The sequence below is a fragment of the Carcharhinus amblyrhynchos genome, chromosome 26, assembly GCF_965287045.1.
Source record: "Carcharhinus amblyrhynchos chromosome 26, sCarAmb.v2.hapA, whole genome shotgun sequence".
Lineage (NCBI taxonomy): Eukaryota > Metazoa > Chordata > Chondrichthyes > Carcharhiniformes > Carcharhinidae > Carcharhinus > Carcharhinus amblyrhynchos.
This window is the reverse complement of record NC_137349.1, coordinates 17,562,183-17,582,498: the sequence shown is the minus strand read 5'-3', so window position 1 is coordinate 17,582,498 and position 20,316 is coordinate 17,562,183. Positions and strand designations below refer to the sequence as shown.

The following is a 20,316-nucleotide window of genomic DNA, read 5'->3' as shown; positions in this document are numbered from 1 at the left end:
CTACTTAGTTTTTGTCCGGGTGCTCCGGCTTCCTCCCACAGTCCAAAGATGTGCAGGTTAGGTGGATCAACAATGCTAAATGGTCCCTTAGTGCCCCAAGATGGGTAAGTTAGGGTGATTAGTGGGGTAAATGCATGGGGATAGGGTGGGAGATGAGCCTGAGTAAGATTCTCTTTCAGAGAGCTGGTGCAGATTTGATGAACTGAACGGACTACTTCAGCTCTTTTCACTAGAGTTAGCATTTTGCAATTTTACCCTTCACAATAGGCGTCCTTGCGCCATAAAGAAAGACTGACTTGCATTTCACAACCTACTGACATTCCACCGCATATTACAATCCTTAAAGTACTTTTGAAGCCTTGTTATTATTATAATATTGGAAGTGTGGCAGGCAATTTGTACACATTGTGATCCAACAAACAGTAACATGATAATGACCAGATATTCTGTATTTGTGACGTCGATTGAAAGATCAATATTGGCCAGGCTATAGAATACATCGTTTTCTGTTCTTCAAAGTAGTACATTAAATATCTTTTTATGTTTATATGAGAAAGAAGATGGGTGAAACCTCTGACAGTGCAACATTCCCTCAGCGCTACACCGCAGTGTTAGCTTAGATTTGTCTGTACCCTGCGCTTCAGTTTCATTGCTGTTACAACACGATAAATTAATGCAAATATCCAAACCAGAGGTGTCATCCATCTCCAAAAGGCAGGAGTCCCCTGCCTGGAGCCATAAGCAAAGGCAGGTGGCTGTCATGTTGGACACTGCCGCAATTTTATGAAGACAGCAGGCAATTCTTTGGAAGGCTAGTAGATCCAATGTGATGGAAAGTGACCATGGATGACAAGGTTAGGAACGGCGGCCATGCCATCCTTGTTGACCCCACAAATTTGGTATGAAAACAACGCAAAAAAATTTACTTGGGCCCCACAGGAAGTCCAACATCTGTGCACTAATATGTACATGTTCAGGTTCTCCAGAAAAAAAATGGAACAATTGCAATCCCAAATGGACAGGCCCTTAAGAGTCCCTTAATTAATACTGACTAAGTTTTCTTCCTCTCCTCTCTCTCTCCCCCCCCCTTTAGATAAAGCTATCAAATCCAATTTAATTGTTTATAAAAACTAAACAGGTTTCACAAAACACTCCTTTTTGTTAAGTTTATTATTTCATAGGAAGTGTCTGTCACTGGTACTGTGAACTCATTTCAGGTGACTGTTAAGAGTCATATTGTTGTAGGTATGGAGTCGCATGTAGGCCAAATCAGGTAAATATGACAGATTTTCTTCCCTAAAGGGACATTAGTGAACAAAATATGTTTTTACGAGAATCAACATTAGTTTCAAATTAGTGAGATTGGCCCAGTGACATTACCGCTATGCCATCATCTCCATATGCAGAACAAAGCAAATTTTTTGCCTTATCTGTAACATCAGAAAAGCACTTCCTACTGTATTAATGATAAATTTTCAGGGTCCCACGGGAGCAGTTATTTTTATTAATTATACAATTAACCCTTTGGTTTTTCTGGAGTTGAATGCAATTTGTTGGTCATTTCTGCAGGACGATTTGCTTTGTTCAGTACACTGCATCCATTAGGCTTTAAGATGGAATCAGACAAATTAATTGATGTAAATCTTTTAGTCAGCAGAGATTAAAGCTTTTTAACCACTGTCTGGCTCCTGTATAAACTCAGGCCACAAGAACTGAGCTAATTCAGAGTGCTGGCCTGACCTCTAAGGAAACAAACATAATAAAAGACAACAGAGTAAAAATAATAACTCAGAATAATCACTCTAAATTGCTGCTCAACTATAGACTTGAACATAGCATAATGAATGATTGAAAGCAAAATGTTATCTGGCTTGTGCTTGCAATATATTTAGCAATATAATTTGCTGAGCAATGGTTTTACTCTAAACTATGGGAAGTCATATGGGATAAGCAATATATTCTTAAAGAAGGCAATTATAACAAATAAAATCTCCCCTTTACAGCCCTCACTGTAACCCTGATTTTAACCTAACCTTTGTGGTGGAAACAGAATGATTTTGGAACTGACCCCCACTCGATGTTATGTAACAGGCCTGGGTTTTAAACGTTATTGTCCTGACTCAAAAAACATTGGTTCTATTCTCTCCCTACAGATGCTGTCAGACCCGCTGAGATTTTCCAGCATTTTCTGTTTTTGTTTCAGATTCCAGCATTCAGACAGTGACATAATGGCACTGTTACTAACCCCAGAGACCCAGAGTAATGCCCTGGGGACCCAGGTTTGAATCCCACCAGGGCAGATGGTGAAATCTGAATTCAATAAAAGTCTGGAATTAAAAATCCAGGAAGCCATTGCCCATTACTAATGTCTTTTTGAGAAAGAAATCTGCTGTCCTTACCTGGTCTGCCCCCTTTTAATTTGTGCCTCAGTTAATTTGAATGAATTTATTACGTTGGTACCCTAAAAGACAAAGCTGGTCTGACCTACAACGTGATTCCAGACCCACAGCAATGCGGTTGACTTCTCAAATGCCCCTCTGAAATGGCAAGTAGGGATGGACAGTAAATTCTGGCCCTGCCCATGTCCCATGAATTGATTTTTTAAAAACCTGCAGTAGTTTGCCTTTATTTCGGATAATGATTCTATTGAATAACAGAGCACTCTCCGTTATATCCACTGTGTGATCTACTCCTGCTCCTGTTTCTGATCTTGTGGAATGTAATCCGAGCCAAACATTAATGGCATAATCAGAAGCCAGTGGTTAAACGTTTGAAAAGAAAAGTCTCCGCAAACACCACGTAGCACGTGCTTTCAGATTTTATAATTTGAAGCAAAAAACCTTTTGTTAGCTGGGGAAACAATACAGTAGCTCCTTCGCAGTTGTGCCCATGGCTGTGGGCCAGCAGGCTGACAGGGGAGGCGGGGTGGAGTGTCTCTGGTCCCTCCCCCTCAGTGACTCAGTCTCTCGTGTTGTCACAGGGCCATGATTAATTCCAGCTGCGGCTTCATAAAGCGGGCCTTTCTCTTGGGTTTATCGACGGTCAAGGAGCAGAGGCGGATAGCAGCGATGGTGAGTCTTTATGTCGACACGGTGTTTGAAATCACTGCGGGCGGTAAGAATTGTATCAAGCTGCAGGGAGAATGTTGGTGGAAGGCGGCTTCGCACAGCAGCCTGTCTCTCCGTGCTCCAGGTGTTGGGTGGTACGGATATTTTGGAGACTATCATCTTGCCCCTTTTCTCCTGTACTGCCAAGGTCCTCCAAGCATTTCCCGCAAATCTTGGTGCATTGCGAAAACTGCATATCCCCCCAACCTCGGGCCTGTTAATGCTGCCCGGTCACCTCCAAAAAAAAAACAACATCACAACTGCTGCAGTTGATTCACTTCCATGCCAAATGCACTTAAAATTGCAGCATGAATTAGCTAACATGACTTAACTACGACTGTAGAAGTCGCATACTTCATCATGATAGTCCCAGGTTTAATAAATTGTGGGTTACTCTCGCAATCAGTGACCGGCTCGTCCTTGGACCCAAATCTCCTTTTTGTTCCGTTTTCATTCATTAGATTAACGCCCTTGCCGGTTTCTAAGCGGAACAGTGCTGTGATATTGACGGACGAACACGCTTTTTTTTTTGCATTGCTATCAGCATTTTGGTCCGACGTAATAGGTTTTTAATATTGCGGCATGTAAACCTGAGTTATATTCCTCCCACATCGTTTTAAAGGCCTCTTTTCCATGCGTGTAAGTTATCTTCCAAAACTACTGTGACTAGCGTTTCAAATTCTTAAATTTTGAACTGGTATAAGCTTGTTGCAGTGACATTACTTGTTCAGGGCTTCTCGTCTTTCCTCATCTATTAAAATGAAATTGAAGTTACGCATTTAATTTTGTGGTCTTTTCTGACTGGCAAACTTGGAAGTTATACATTCTAAACTGAATTGTTTTGAAACTAATCCTAAGATTACTTTCAAGATGAAAGGTGATAAATTGGTGCTCTACAACTGAGGTGGGCAGCAGATAGATAGTTGGGTCAGATGAGATTGATGCCAACAACACCAATGTTTGCTCTGGCTGGGGTGGATTTGGGGCTTTCCTCCTTTTCTTGCCTTTGGATATTGTGGATCAGATTTGCCTTTTGGACAGAGAACTGAACAAAAATTTAAGTTAAACCTGAGTTTTTTTTTTGTCTGAACTACCCCTCTCACTGCCTTTGCACAGACAGTGACCCAAACCAGGCATTGAACCTGGGTCCCTGGTGCTGAGCAGAAACTGATAGTCAAGTTCTATATGCATGAGGGTGGCCTCAACCAGGATCTTGGGTTCATGTCATGCTATCTGTAATCCTCACGACTTGCCTGGGCTTGCAAAATCTCACTAACTGTCCTGGCTGAAGATAATTCAGACCTCTTTTAACCTGTGCTTAACTCTCTCCACTCATTGTCTGCACTTGTACAGACTTGATGACCTGTTTGTTTAAATGTGCATTCCAACAATAAATGAGTAATGCTCTGTTTATGAACTAAATCCTGCACTCTCCTGATGAAGGGGTAGTGCTCTGAAAGATCATAGAAACTCTACAGTACAGAAAGAGGCCATTCAGCCCATTGAGTCTGTATGGGTCACAATCCTACCCCCTTATTCCTATATATTTTACCCACTCATTCCCCCCCTAACCTACACATCTCAGGACACTAAGGGGCAATTTTAGCATTACCAATCAACCTAAGCTGCACATCTTTGGACTGTGGGAGGAAACTGGGGCACCTGGAGAATGGGTCACTGTGTGGAGTTTGCACAATCTGGGAGACTTGGTAGCTCATGCTACCAAATAAACCTGTTGGTCTTTAACCTGGTGCTGAGAGCCTACTAGCCTACTACCCACTGTGCTATCATGTTGTCCCTAATTTGGATGTATAAGAAGCTTGAATTAGTAGCCCAAGCTTGCAGGGCTCATGAAAGTTAACAATAGAAAGTGAGGCTCTGGAGCAATTTGAGTATTTTAAAATCGAGACAGTATTGGCCAGTGTAGATAGCAAGCATGGGGATGACAGGGGTACAACCTTTGGATTGAGTGGTAGTAATTAGATAGAAGTCTCTGAACACCAGGTTAAAGTCTGAAGGCTTATTTGGAATCATGAGCCTTGGAGTGCTGCTCCTTTCTCAGGTGGCCACTCACCTAATGAAGGAGCAGTTCTCTGAAAGCTCGTGATTCCAGTTAAATCTGGACTTTAATCTGGTGTTGAAACTTCTTACTGTGCCCACCCCAGTCCAACGCTGGCTTCTCCACATTATAACTCTGATACTAAATTGGCAAATGTCATAAGAACATAAGAAATAGGAGCAGGAGTAGGCCATCTGGCCCTTCGAGCCTGCCCCGCCATTCAGTAAGATCATGGCTGATCTGTCGTGGCTCAGTTCCACATTCCTGCCCTCTCCCCATAACCCTTAATCACCTCTCTTATCAAAAACCCATCAACCCGCTTCTTAAAAATATTTAGCGAGGCAGCCTCCACCACTTCAACGGGCAGAGAATTCCAGAGATTCACCACCCTTTGAGTGAAGAAGTTCTTCCTCAACTCCGTTCTAAACCACCCCCCCTTTATTTTGAGGCTGTGCCCCCTAGTCCTACTGTCCTTTCTGAGCGGGAAGAGTCTGTCCACCTCTCTCCTATCCATCCCATTCATCATCTTATACGTCTCAATGAGATCTCCCCTCATTCTTCTAAACTCTAACGAGTATAAGCCTAGTTTATTCAGCCTCTTCTCATAGCTCAACCCCCTCAACTCCGGTATCAGCCTAGTAAACCTCCTCTGCACTCCCTCCAAGGCCAAAATATCCTTGCGTAAGTACGGCGCCCAAAACTGCACACAGTACTCCAGCTGCGGCCTCACCAATGCCCTATATAGCCTCAGCAAGACCTCCCTACTTTTATATTCAATCCCCCTCGCTATGAAGGCCAGCATCCCATTTGCCTTCCTGACCACCTGCTGCACCTGCAAGCTGGGTTTTTGCGACTCATGCACAAGGACCCCGAGGTCCCTCTGCACTGTCGCCTGCTGCAGTTTTTCTCCACGTAAGTAATAATCCTTCCTACCATTATTCCTACCAAAGTGGACCACCTCGCACTTGCCAACATTAAATTCCATTTGCCAGTTCCTAGCCCATTCGCCCAGTCTATCTAGATCCTTCTGCAGACTCTCCACACCCTCCGCACAATTTGCCTTCCCACCAATCTTGGTGTCATCAGCAAATTTCGACACCATACACTCGGTTCCCTCCTCCAGGTCATCTATATAAATGGTAAATAGCTGAGGCCCCAGCACCGACCCCTGAGGCACTCCACTAGTCACCATCCGCCAATCCAAATAGCACCCATTGACCCCCACTCTCTGCCTCCTATTTGACAACCAGTCCTCTATCCACGCTAACACCCTACCCCCCAACTCCATGTCCCCTGACCTTCTGCAATAACCTCTTGTGAGGTACCTTGTCAAACGCCTTCTGAAAATCTAGAAAGACCACACCCACCGGCTCTCCTCTATCCACCGCCCTAGACACATCCTCATAGAACACCAGTAAATTTGTCAGACATGACTTCCCCTTAACGAAACCGTGCTGCATCTGCTCTATCAAGCAATTCCCCTCAAGATGCCTCGCTATTTCCTCCTTGATGACGGATTCTAACATTTTACCTACAACAGACGTTAAACTAACCGGCCTATAATTCCCCGCCTTTTGCCTGGCACCCTTCTTAAACAACGGCATAACATTAGCCGTTTTCCAATCTTCCGGCACTTCCCTGGAATCCAGCGACGTCTGGAAAATAACCACCAAGGCATCCACTATCACCTCTGCCATTTCTTTCAGGACCCTCAGATGCATTCCATCCGGTCCTGGGGACTTGTCCACAATCAGCCCCTCCAGTCTGTTGAGCACCGCCTCTCTAGTAACAGTAATGTCATTGAGACCCTCCAGTCCTACCACCTTTCCATCTCTAACACCCGGCAAATTATTCACGTCCTCCTCCGTGAAGACCGAAACAAAAAAGTCATTCAAGACCTCAGCCATTTCCCCATCCCCTACCACTAAGTCCCCCTTCTCATCCTCTAAGGGTCCAACGTTCACCCTAGCCAGCCTCTTACTTTTTATATACTTATAAAAACTCTTGCTATCCTTTTTTTATATTAAGCGCTAGCCCAGCTTCATAGTTTCTCCTACCCTTTATCAATTCCTTTGTCAATCTTTGACATTTAAACCTCTCCCAATCCTCTTCTCGCCCACTACTCTTAGCTACTCTAAACGCCTAAATGTCAAAGTTTACTAGATAAAATAAAACAACACATCATGGTGGCACAGTAGTTAGCACTGCTGCTTCAATACCAGGGACCTGGGTTTGATTCCCAGTGTAAACACACTGCACATACACTCAGTGAGGAAAATTAAAGTAAAATGGATTATGGCTTGGGAGAAATAATACTGAGTAAGAACTGTCAACAAGTTAGATAAGAGATGTACAAGACAAGTTTTTAAAAGGGTGGTGGGTACCTGGAACTCTCTGCTAGAGGGAGGAAGTAGACACAATAGTGAGTTTTAAGCAGTGTCTGGACAAATACATGAATAGGATGGGAATGGAGGGATATGGCTTCCAGAAGGGTAGTGGGTTTTAGTTTGATCGGGCAGCATAGTTGGTGCAGGCTTGGAGGGCTGAAGGGTCTGTTCCTGTGCTGTAATTTTCTTAGTTAACTATTGAGCTTCTTGAAATATGTGAATCTTGCCCACTAATTGTCTAATGGTGGGTGTCCTACTATAGGCATGAACTTCATTTTTAAAGTAACTATGGATAAAACTGAACATTGGAATTGTCCACAGTACCATTCCTGATGCTGTCTTCACTTCAGGAGTCACTCAATAGCACAGAAGTCTCTCCTGCAAATGTTCTTGTGACTCAACCATTCCATTTATGCAAATGTCTTTGGAACTGATTTAATCTTTTTTGCTCAGTATTCTTTAGCACCTGGCCATTGGACTCTTGTTCATGCTGATTGCAATACAGTCTAATGTGATTTTAAAGTGTGCTCAGGCATAAACAGTGCAACTGGATGACATCTTCATTGCCCACATAGTATTCTTTGTCACACCTTGGCAAGTGGATAGTTTTTTGTTGACTTTAACATGTTCTTGCTAATCACATAGTTGTAACATGATTCTAGAGCATGCTTGATCGTGAACCTAATTTCCTCATTCTGCCAATGGCATCACCATTTGCCTGACGTCTCTGCCTGACTGCTCAGTTTTCCTTTGTTCTCTTTGCAAGGCATTGCGAAAGTTTATAAACTGAAACATGTTATCTCAGGTGTGAACGGGCATCCCTATTTGTCAACCTGCTGCACTTACAACTTTGCCTTAAAGCAAAGGCATTAAACATATTTCTCATCACCTTGAAATTTATCTTTGATTTATTACTTGAATGCAGTCTGTTTGTTAAAGGCACTTGTGTAATATCCACCTTGCTGTTCCTTGTGGAATGGCAGGTTTTGTTTGTTTTGAGTTCCTGTTTCTACTGGGTGACTGATCCTTAACTTTTATTTTCACTCATAAGATTTTGGGTTAGTTACCATGAAAGGCAGCTTGACTGGGACACTTCAGGTTTCAGAATTCATGCAATATTGGTCCAAGCAGATCTATTTTGCACATTAGCTCTGCTTATAGTAAACTATTGAAAAGCAGTTACCAGATTTGACTTGCTCACTTTTCCACATATACTTCCAACAGGACAGTCTACTAGAGAATGAACTCAAACTGTCCTCGAGTGATGAAGGGTGCTCTTGGGCAAGTCTCAAGCCCTGTCTGAGATCTGCTAATGAAATCTATAAACTGACTGGGAGAACTCCCCACTTAGCTGAATATTTTGAAAAATGCTCTAACATCAATGGAGGATCCTGCAAAACTGTGCCGGAGTCATGCTCACTTTGTTATGGTATCCTAAAAGGTTTCCAAGCTTCTCAGATGTGGGTGGGGGTGTCAGCTCTATAGTTAGCTACCCAAGAAAATCCTAGTCTATCTAGGCAAAAAGTTGGAACTGTCTTCCCATAGGATTTTTAATATTCATGGGCAGGCTTTTATAAAGTAGCAGTGCTTACTGTGGAATTTGATTTTGGTCCAAATAAATGATTAAGTACCATAAGACATAGGAGCAGAATTAGACTACTCAGCCCATCGAGTCTGCTCAACCATGGCTGATATTTTCCTCATCCCCATTCTCCTGCCTTTTCCCCATAACCCTTGACCTGCTTATTAAGACAGGTTCTTTAATCAGGAACCTATTGTTCTAACATGGTCACATGACAGCTGCAGCTCTCCATTCCCAGTGTTGCTAGTGCATTTGAAGAATGTTTGTAGTTATCTACTGTGGGCAATGCTGTGGATGATTGCCTAGCTTTTAATCTGACTAGTTTTGCATTAGAGCAATGCAGTTGATTCCTTGTAATGAGTTTCAGACTTGCAAATGAGTTTGTATCCTTTGTACCATGGTAATGATGGGTTATTAAGTTTAAATACAAGCTTTTTTAAAAAGCCTCCATCTCTCTTGCACATACAAAATATGTGCTCCTCTTCTGAAGTAGCTGATCCTCTCTTCAATGACAAGGAGTCCAAAAATCGTTGCAATGATTAAAGATTGCAGTAAACTTACTGAAGGCTACAACTAGGATTCTTTTGAGATGCTTTTCCTTTGCAGATGTCTGCAGACTGAAATGAGTGATCCTTCTGTCACCTTAATGTGGGCGGGGGGGAATTTCATCTAAAATGTGCAGTTCCTGTAACTCTGCAAAACCTGATTTCGGTGGGAACACGAAGGCAGATTTGAGCAGTTGCTGCTAAAAATTTTACACTAAATATTAGTCTTTCACATAGTGAAAGCAATAGTTATCTATTAATGGCCACCAAACCCCAAAGGCTTGGTTCTTAATTCACTGATCATGCTACAATTGAAGTAGGTAGTGCACGGAATTGACTGGGATATTCTAGTAATTTATGTCAAGTTACAGAATCCCCTCCAGCAATTTGGGAAAAGGTATGAACCATGTTGATTTATCTGAACCTGAAGTGAATGTACAGCAGATCATTTAGCCACTCATCCTGCTCTGCCATTCAACAAAATTTGTGGCCAACTCCATTCCACTTGCCTGTCTTCTTCCCTGCCCTCCCTGTGTCCTCTATTGATTCCCTTGTTAGTCAAGAATTATCCTATCCCCCTCTTTAAATAGTCAATGACCCTGTCTCAACTGCTCTCTTGTGAAGAAGTGTCAAAGACTCTTAGACCCTCTAGAAATTTCTTATGCTTCTGAAATTGGAAATCACTTTCAATCCATCAAATGCTCCTGACAATCTGGGAACGAAGACATTCTGCTGTCATTGCCTCCAGCTTCAAGAAAGGGAGACCAAAATAAACTGGAAACTACCAAGTAATATTCCTATTCTCCATCACTAGGAATTGCCCAATTCCTCATTAGCCGCTTTCTCCCACTCGCTCTGAAGTAATCCTTCCCGAAAGTGTGGCTTCAAACTGAACAGTGGAAACGATTTTCACTATTTGGGAAAAGCTGTGGCTGACCCTGTCAAAGGCGAGATGTCCAAGAGAAATTCATCAACGTCCTCCTAACAACAGTCCTCACACCCACTCTTTTTTTTTCTCCATCTTCTCTGCCACCGTCCTTTAGCTTGTCAAAAATAAGCTTCCTAGTGGAGTGGACATCACCTACAGGATCAATGAACTTCCAAGAAAACTAACTATTGCTTCATTGCCATCTCTGTACTGAGAATCTTCCCTCAAGTCATGCTTGACACTTTTTGCAGAAACATGCTGAAGAATCTTTGGCCTCCACCTCAAGATTAAGTCCTTTTACCCAAACCATATCACCCCCACTCCAAATCAGGATCAACTGCGTAACCCTCCCCCTCCTACCTGAGGAGCCACATCTCATTGAAGGCTGACATTGACTGTGGAAGTCCATTAATATATCCAATACATAAACACCACATTCGGACATCCTAAGGACAAGAATCTTTGACAAACGCGACAGACCCTCTTGTAAGGCAGTTGTTCCCCCAACTCTGAACAGTTTTAAGTTGGACAACATACAGGCACCACCTCAAGGCCCTGGAGAAATACTATAGACAGAAATTTACTACCTTCAAAATCCTGTTTGGGGGGGGGGGGTGGGGTGCAAAATAAGTAGTCTTTAACTTCTTTGATTTGTTTACAAACCTTTGGGGCATCTCCTGCCTAATAACATAGATCCATTTATCAGTGAGGAAATACACTGGGGAATGCTGAACATGTTTATCAAAATGCAACAACTACATCACTTACCTGATTCAGCTAGCTGATTAATGCTCGTGGGAACAAAAATGTATCTGATATTCATATTCTCTTAGCTGATATTTGTCATGTTTTTATTTATCATTTCTTTCAGAGTGCACAACCAGAAGACTGGCAGAAAGCCACATCCATTTATGAATTTAGTGCCAAAGACATAGATGGCAATGAGGTATCTCTGGAAAAATACAGGTAAGGTAGACAAGCGTACTGTTCCAACTCACTCCTTTCCACTAAACAATTAACTGCTTTGGAAGTTTGCTCATGTTAAAATTTCAAACCTCATTTGTATAAAAGATCCAGCAGTCATTAGCCTCTGGTTTCCTCCCACAGTCCAAAGGTGTGCAGGCTGGGTGGATTGGCCATGTTAAACACGGATGGTGCAGACTTTATGGGCTGAATGACTCTTCCTGTACCGTTAGGTGGTCTATCACAGCAATGAAAGAATAAAGGTTAATGCAACCCGCAGCTTCCAGGACAAATATTTCATCTTCCTGCAATGAATTAAATCCACTTAACTATTTGGGATCCCAGTTTATAATTGGACAGGAAGGTCCCAGAATGAAACACTGGCTTGACTTTTTTGCTCATCCAGGTTCTCCAGTGTCAGATTCCATATAACAATGGATAAACTACTCAAATGTATACAGATTTCAGGATAACCAGCTACAAAATATATCTTGTGCTAAAATGTCAGCAAACACACTGTTCCTAGAGGCCAACTGTGGTCCCACTTTGAAATTAAGTGACTAATGCCATCCAGTCAAACTTCTGTTCAAATTCCCTAAACCTCCAAGATGATGATTACACTGTGCCCTCTGGTTTTCTACACATGCTTAAAAACATTTGGAAGTTTCTGAAGCAATAATCCACTTCCAGGATTCCCAACTCTCAGTATTCCCCTGCCTTGGAGTGCCATGTGTATTCAAGTTCCCATGCAAACTCTCAGGTGCTCAGCCACACCAATAGAACACTACTGCTTCACAGACTATGTAATAAGATGTCTTCAAACATTACCTTCTTTCAGCAAGAGCATTTTTCTTTTTTTTACTTGAATTCTCCTCTTAAGGACCTTGTTCACTTTCTTGTTCTTTCTTTGTCTCAACTTCCTAGTTCCTAGACTTTGGTTATTTTGGGAGGCCTTTTGCAGTACCCTTATCACAGGTCATGAGTCTAGCTTGCAACTACACTGCAAAGGTCTTTTTAACTTGGTCATTAAGCTCTGATTGCTTTTCACACCAAACTCAAAAGCGCAATGCAGTCAGTTTGAACTGAAACCCAAATTTCCATGCATGCATATTAATGTAAATCTAACTTAACCCTTAAGCACACCTTGCTCAAATCTACACCATCTAATATGGATCCTGACAAATTGTATCACTAGACACCTACTTATGGATTATTTAATTGAACTCACCAGGCTTGAATATAAGAAACAATCCTTTTTAAAATCCCTATAGGTCAGTTATTTTGCTCCTGTGCCTTTCTGAAGTCTAAGTCTATAGTTCCTCCGGTAGATCTTGTGCTTCTCCATCTTATGAATGTAACAGTGCTATTGGGGTTAAGTGAAAACTCAGTTGCAGTCTTCAATTGGCATTAGTCTGTTTTTGGATTTTAACCACAGATTTTGGGCTTTTTCTGACTGAGGTATTCTTTTATTTCAAGTGTGAGCTAATGTATCCTAGAATTCTTACAGTGCAGAAGGAGGCCTCTTGGCCCATCAAGTCTGCATTGACAACAATCCCCTATCCCTGTAACCTGCACATCTTTGGACACTAAGGGGCAATTAACAATGGCCAACTTGCCTAACCTGCACATCTTTAGATTTGTGGGGTGAAACCCACTGTGCAAACATGCAAACTCTGCACAAAACAGTCATCTGAGGCTGGAATTGAACCTGGTTGCTGGTGCTGAGGGGCAGTAGTGCTTGCCATTGTGTGCTCTGGACTTTCAGACCATTCCTCATCCACAAGACTCTTGGCAGTATTGCAGATCAGAAATGCATCAGATCCATTATCCACTGCAGTCTCTGGGCAGGAGGCATCCTGTATAATAATATTGGCAATGAGGAGGGTGGTAGTGGACTTCAGGAGGACCAAACTGGTGAAATAGGGCAGAACCTTGGCAAGTGCAATTGCCATGAAGTGGGATTTGTATGCTAATCTGTGACGGTGGTCGTACAAGTGCTGTTTGACAGGCATTCATACTTGGCAAAAGTTGGCTCTGAGCACCACACTTTGGGAATCATAATTGGCAAAAGAACTGGGGCATTTTAATGTATGATCTGAAATGGTGATAGAAAGAGATTCTGTAGTAACTGAAAAGGATTTGTATTGCAAAGAAGATTGCAGGAGACTGGATTAATTAAATAGTGGACCTCAGTGGCCTCCAAGAAATTGTTCTATGTCTACTGACAAAGAATGGATTTGAAAAATCAAAACACAGGCATTTGATCAACCTTCTTTAAACCCAAGAGTTTAAAGCTTTAACATTTTAACATCCAAATTTTTGATTTGTCACATGTATCAACATACAATAAAGTATTGTTTCTTGTGTGCTATACAGACAAAGCATACCGTTCATACAGAAAGACGAGTGCAGAATGTAGAGTTTGAGTTAGAATGAAGTTTTAGAAGCATAGAACATAAGTAAAAGAATTAGAAGGTATGCTGGGCACAGCTTAGAAGTCGCCTCACTCTGGCACCATCTTGGAAATTTAATGCACTGGGCACAAGTGGTGAAATTGGCCTATAGCAAAGCAGCCTTTTGCTGCACGTGACCTTATCTCCAAACTATTTCTCTCATTTTTTAACTTGGTCATGAAAATAGATTTTGGTAACATTTGCAATTAAAGATAAAATGTTTGCTTCTAGTGTAGGTCTGTATTTATTGCAAATACTGTGCAGTTAGCAAGGAGCCTGGTTTGTTTCCCATGGCAGATAAGAAATCTTGCATCATAAACTGCAATTTTGTGATGCAAGTCCTGGCTGTTTAAAATCTGCTTCTTGTACTTCAGTCAAAGTCCCAAAGTGCAAATACCAATAACTACTGTGTTTTCATGCTTGTAATTTTATGATAGCCTGTACTCTCCAAACAAATTAGCCACAGTCTTTTATGTTCATGTTTGGTTTTTTTAGGGGTTTTGTCTGCATCATCACAAATGTGGCTTCCAAATGAGGAAAGACATCCGTAAACTACACACAGCTTACTGAACTGTACACCCGGTATGCTGAGAAAGGTTTACGGATTTTGGCTTTCCCCTGCAATCAGTTTGGCAAACAGGTAAATTTAATGGGGAAAATGTTGAACATGTAATATTTGCAGAGCTCTTGTGTTTGCAAGCAGTTTTGAGTGGGGAATTTCCTGAATGGATGGATTTCATTAGTTCAGTGTGCTTAATAATGTTTTGTCAAAGTGGAAAAAATTACCCATACATGCTGGCATATTGGCCAGAATGCCCCCAAAAATTCAAATTTGTGTGAAAACTGGAGTAATTTTTTATCAATGGGAGTTCCAAAATGAATCTCTCACACTCTGCACTGCAGAGGTCACAAGCGTGAAAACCCTTAGGGCAGGGCCTGTTCCTGCTGCAGAGGCCAGCAGCATAGCACTAAGCAGGCCTCTGCGCAAGTGCTAATCTGGCAGCACTCAGATCAGTGCATGCGCAGTAGCCCCACAACATGCCAGCTCTGAGGGGCACTTCCACAGCCTGATCACTGCCAACCCTGAAGCCCCTCCAATTCCTATTCAGTAGCAGTGAGACACTCATGTCTGATGGGCAGTGCCAGGCAGCACATGCACATATTGGTACTGCCCAGAGTGCCCTCTTTGGGACCCCAAATTGCAGCTGCTTCTCTTTCTCCTCTTTCTCCCCCCCACCTCAATTCACTCTCTAACAAGGGCTTGCTGGATCCCCAAAAGTGGGGACCTACTGTAATCCTGTAGGGGGCAGAGATTTCACTAATCACATTCAAATCATATATTAAAATGACTTTAAATGGTTTTTGTGCCTCTCCAGCCCATCTCTGGTGTGGAGTTGACGCTGCTGGAAATCCAGCTAGCAGGGTGCAAACACATGCAAGAACCTTCCAGCCCACTGCACTAAAAAAATTAGTACAGCAGGTTGGAGATTCACAGCCATTATCTGCGTACACTCCAAATACTTGGCCTGAACCTAAAGCTTTTAATTTAACCATACATTTGGGCACTGATCTGTTTAATTAAAAATAACTTCTAAGTTTGGGTTTGTCAGTGAACTTAATTCATCTAGAAATGCCCTTTTATTATTTTCAGGAACCTGGAAGTGAAGCAGACATTAAAGCATTTGCAGAAGGTTACAATGTGAAGTTTGACATGTTCAGTAAAATTGATGTAAATGGAAATAATGCCCACCCCCTCTGGAAATGGATGAAGGAGCAGCCCAAAGGAAAAGGGCTCTTGGGAAAGTATGTATGAGTCACTTTTTTTTGCATAAGGAGGTGACAAATTATAAATACCCACCCCCAGGACAGTGTCATTCTTAGACCTGTCAACTTTCTATAACTTGATAAAATAGTTGTAGCATAAAATTGACACTGAACTCTAAGTGACATCTCAAGTCCCTTGAGATTTGAGATATCTTAATAAAGTTCTTGGATACTTTATCACTAATATCAGACTCTGAGCAATTTCTTCAAGGAAGCTAAAACTTTTTTAATTTCTTTCACAGTGCCATTAAGTGGAACTTCACCAAGGTATGGAAGCTAATTAGTCTTGCCAGCATGTACATCTTTCTGTATAGAACTTGCCATAAAAATCCAAAATGTATAGGTCAGAAAGAAGTTCCAAAGCATGGGGCCTGGTGATCATCAAAGACCAACCAAAACTGAATGGACATATGAGCAATGGGTGGACATGATTACACACAATGGAAGGATTTAAAATTTTCATCCATTGTTTAATCAGGAGCCAATATAGTTAATCAGCAAGTAGAGTGGGTGAATGGGGTTTATAGAAAATGGGATGTGTGCTGGAAATAACATTATCCATAAGAACTTTACATCATCAGAAAAGCTTAGACAGGGATCAAGTGATATTGTGGAGGTTGAAATAGGTTGTCTTGGTGATAACAACATGCAGTTGAAAGGTCATCTGATTTGCCAGGCCAGTGAGTAGTTTGTGGAGGAGAGGAGAAACCTCTGCTTATCCAGGAAAAAATAGCTGATGTCGGTGTGGGAGGATCAAGATAGTGAGGAGCTGTTTCCACATGCACTGACTGAAGCAGAATTTGTGTATGATCACATTAACTTTTTTCCTCTCCCTTTTCTAGTTTCTGATCAACAAAGAAGGTCAGGTTGTCAAAAGGTATTCTCCCATGGATGACCCTATGGTAAGTTCATTGAACCAATTTCTACGATGTGTAGGAAAGGGTGTCAGACCAAATCTCTACAGCTGGTCTGAAAGAGCAACTAAACTATAGAATCCTATAGTGCAGGTGGAGGCCATTTGGTCCATTGAGTCTGTACCAACCACAATTCCACCCAGACCCTATCCCCATGCACTTATCTTGCTTGTTCCCCTGACACTAAGGGACAATTTAGCATGGCCAATCCACCTAACCTGCACATCTTTGGAGGAAACCCACACAGACATGGGGAGAAAGTGCAGATAGTGAGCCAAGCTGGGAATCAAACCTGGGTCCCTGGTGCTATGTGACAGCAGTGCTAACCACTGCTGTCCACCTTGCTTGTTTACAATAGGAATGTGAATAATGAAGCCTCTGACTAGTACTCCATTTTAAAATGGCTGCCATGTTTATGTTCCCAATTACTTCTGGCATGCTTATCTTTTGCAAGAAGCATAACTGTTTAGATGCTCATCTGAAGTGGTCTCTAAAATAAAAAAAAGTCTGCAGAACAATATTCAATCCTGTGTCAGCTGATGTAGAATAATCCATATCTATACAGCCAGTGATTTTAATTAGAATGCCTAACCTGTTTGGGATGGACAGTGAACATGCTGTGCTCCTGTTCCATTTTATCAGCAAAGCACTGAAATGCTGAGCTGGATTTAACATTTCCTTGCTGGTGCAGATGACCTGGTTTTGGTGGGAGGGTGGCAGCAGTGGAGAGGCAAAGTGCACAAGCCACTGGCTGGGGGCAACCTCTTTCACTGACCCCCCAAGTACCATTTATTCTCCAACACAGTTCTAATTCCTCACTGAACACCAAGCCTCCGTTGCTATATCAGCAGTGCCCACAATGCCGCTGCTGGAATTTTTAAAACTGGGACAATGGCATCTTGTGTAATTCAGTGTTGCTAAATTGGGATGGTTCTGTTTTTTTTGTACCCTTATTTTGTGTTAAGTATGTAGTTTTATGGGCACTGGCTAACCACAAATAGTCATCCATGTAGAATTCAGTGGCTGATATGGCTGCATCATGTGATAGCTGTTCCTGTACCAGTTCTTCCCCTCCAACAGGAACTGTAATGTGGAGCAGTTCTTGCATGTGATTTTTTTTTTTAACTTTGATGTTCCCTCTTCCACTCCAAAGCATTAAAGCCAACTGCAGCATCCCAGCTGTTTTTTCCCTAAAGTATTTCCCCTAATAATGAAAATTCATTACAATGGACTGGGAACATATGTATAAATTCCCTACATTGCCAATGAAACCACCCAAGGTTTTCTAATGAACAGCATCTGATACTGAAGAGTGACAGCCATGGTGTGTCAATATCTCTTATCAGTTGTGATGAATTCTTAGATTTTGAACAACTTCTCATATGGGACTGTAATTTGATGTGTAAACTAGTTATGTCCATTTCCTCATTAGGAGGCATTGATTACCTTTTGCAGTATTACTCTTTTGAATTGGTGTTAAATTCCTTTTCTAGTGTTTAGAGTAATATATGCATTTGAAACTTTATATCACTTCCAGAGATACTAGTGTATATGTTAGATATCATAGTTTTGGCTTTGTATCTCAAGTAGGAAATTTTCTTTGAGGATCTTAGTGCAGTGAGGGACAAAGAGCAGCAGGCAAAGGGACAGAACAAGTAACTAGAAAGAACAAAAGGACCTTGAAGATCAGGTATTGTAAATAGTACATGGTTTGAGATCAAGTGAATATATTAATAAAACCTAGATGCTGGTTCAGTGTAATCCCACTTTAGATGGGGATTATAATCTGTTTTGAAGACAGCACTGGGGCTTGACACCAGTTCCATCTATTGCACATGCCTTTTGTGGGAATGTTTTCAGCAAACAGCTGCCCTCCTCTTGGAGGGAACATTCCATGTCCATATTGATGGATAATAGCTTTGGTTACTGTTGGCTGAAGGAGATACTGAGGTTGACTTTGATGTCATTTTTCATGTATCTTAGGAGTTTTCAATTTTAAATTGGAAGCCAATGTGTGCAATATACTGTTTTTGAGGGGTTAGGGTACTAATAGATATAACTTCACTTCATGGTGTTTTGTCAATATTTCTACAGGAAAGTCAGTTTCCATATTGCTCATTTCATGTCTGTGTTGTCTGATGGGGTCAGATTTTCACCTCAATTCAGGAATTGCAATTTGGCCATTTTCTTGTCAACATAAAACCTGACTTTCTGCCTGATAATTTGGACTTATCATGGCTGCTACTTCCCAAATTGGGAGGATGGTGAGAAAGCCTCTCTACTGGCACAACCCAATTTGATGCCTGTCATTTCACTTGTGCATCCTTTTTTATATCCACTGATTTACTCCTAAACTACTTGTTTTCTTTTTTTTGGCCCAATCTCCACAGCAGTTCTTTCCCCATTAGCTGTGTAAGCATTACCTATAGGGTTGAATGCTTAGTCAATCTTGTTGGAGCTCAGCCAAGCATTGATAAAGGCTTCTATGCATTTTATATTTACAGTTTCTTTATTTCAAACAGGTGGCTGAAAAGGAAATCTTGACATACCTATAAACAAATACAAGCAGCTGGTGGAAATTAAACTCTATCTACTGATATTTCAGTTTTTCAGTACAGGACAATGACGGTCTGCTTTTAAACCTGTTAACATGTGGAGAAGTGGATCTGACAAATGTGGTGTGCATACCTGGAGGAAATTCTGATTTATAAATTGTACATTGAGTTTCTTGGCCAAATTGTTGCTGTATATTCCATTAATCTAATTGTATAGAATCACTTGTTGAACTCTCTCTTGTTTTATGGCAATTAAAATATTCTTGCTAGATTATATTCCTTGGTTTGGCTATGAAATTAAAAATGGTATTTCTATTGCTTCGAATCTTGTCAAATGAGTTTTGACTGCTACACAAATAATCCTAAGATGTGCAAAAACATTTCTCCAATCAATTGCATTCTGGTCAAAACGCTTATGGTTTCTCTTCCCATTCTTTCATCGTACCATGAATTTTCACAATCTGATTTTTGGCCTTTGGTGATGCTATGGGCAGCCTACAAACTCTGCTGCTAACACTCAACCATATCCTGTCATCTTCAGACTCCCTGATGTCTAGTTTTGGATGAATTAGTGGGAAAAGTTTTAATTTGTGCTCCTCTTGCTGCAAACTTTTCAAAGGTGGATTTAAATGATTTTGTAAGTATTCCCTGACCCTCTTTTCTGCAATATCTGTTGTGACAAGACAAACATCAGTGTGACCCATTGGTGCCAATTTACTCTCCCTTTCTAGTAAGTTGAAAATTTGCATGTAACCCATAATCACTGTCATCAGTGAGGGCCTAAGACATCAAAAGCTAATAACCCTACCAGCCAGATCTTGCATCTGAATTTGCCAGTGTGAACATTAGCTACCATGTCCATGACAAGATAGAACAGCACTTATACCAGCTACAAACAGTGCCAAGGCCTCCAGTGAATAACCTGGAGTCACATGGCTGAACAATTTGGTTAAAGTGGATCATTTGAAAACTGCTGAAGCAAATGCTTTGCAAACTTGG

The 20,316-nt window shown here is 41.5% G+C and overlaps 1 protein-coding gene across 1 annotated transcript; it reads left to right on the top strand.

The window, feature by feature from the left end:
• The first annotated feature begins 48 nt into the window (after positions 1–48).
• On the top strand, positions 49–19,642 carry gpx4b (glutathione peroxidase 4b). Its single transcript, XM_080212688.1, has 8 exons — positions 49–104; positions 2,981–3,071; positions 11,480–11,574; positions 14,520–14,664; positions 15,676–15,827; positions 16,091–16,115; positions 16,691–16,750; positions 19,285–19,642. Exons 1-8 carry the CDS (start codon positions 49–51, stop codon positions 19,315–19,317), a joined length of 657 nt encoding a protein of 218 aa, XP_080068814.1. The 3' UTR covers positions 19,318–19,642.
• Positions 19,643–20,316: the final 674 nt, after the last annotated feature.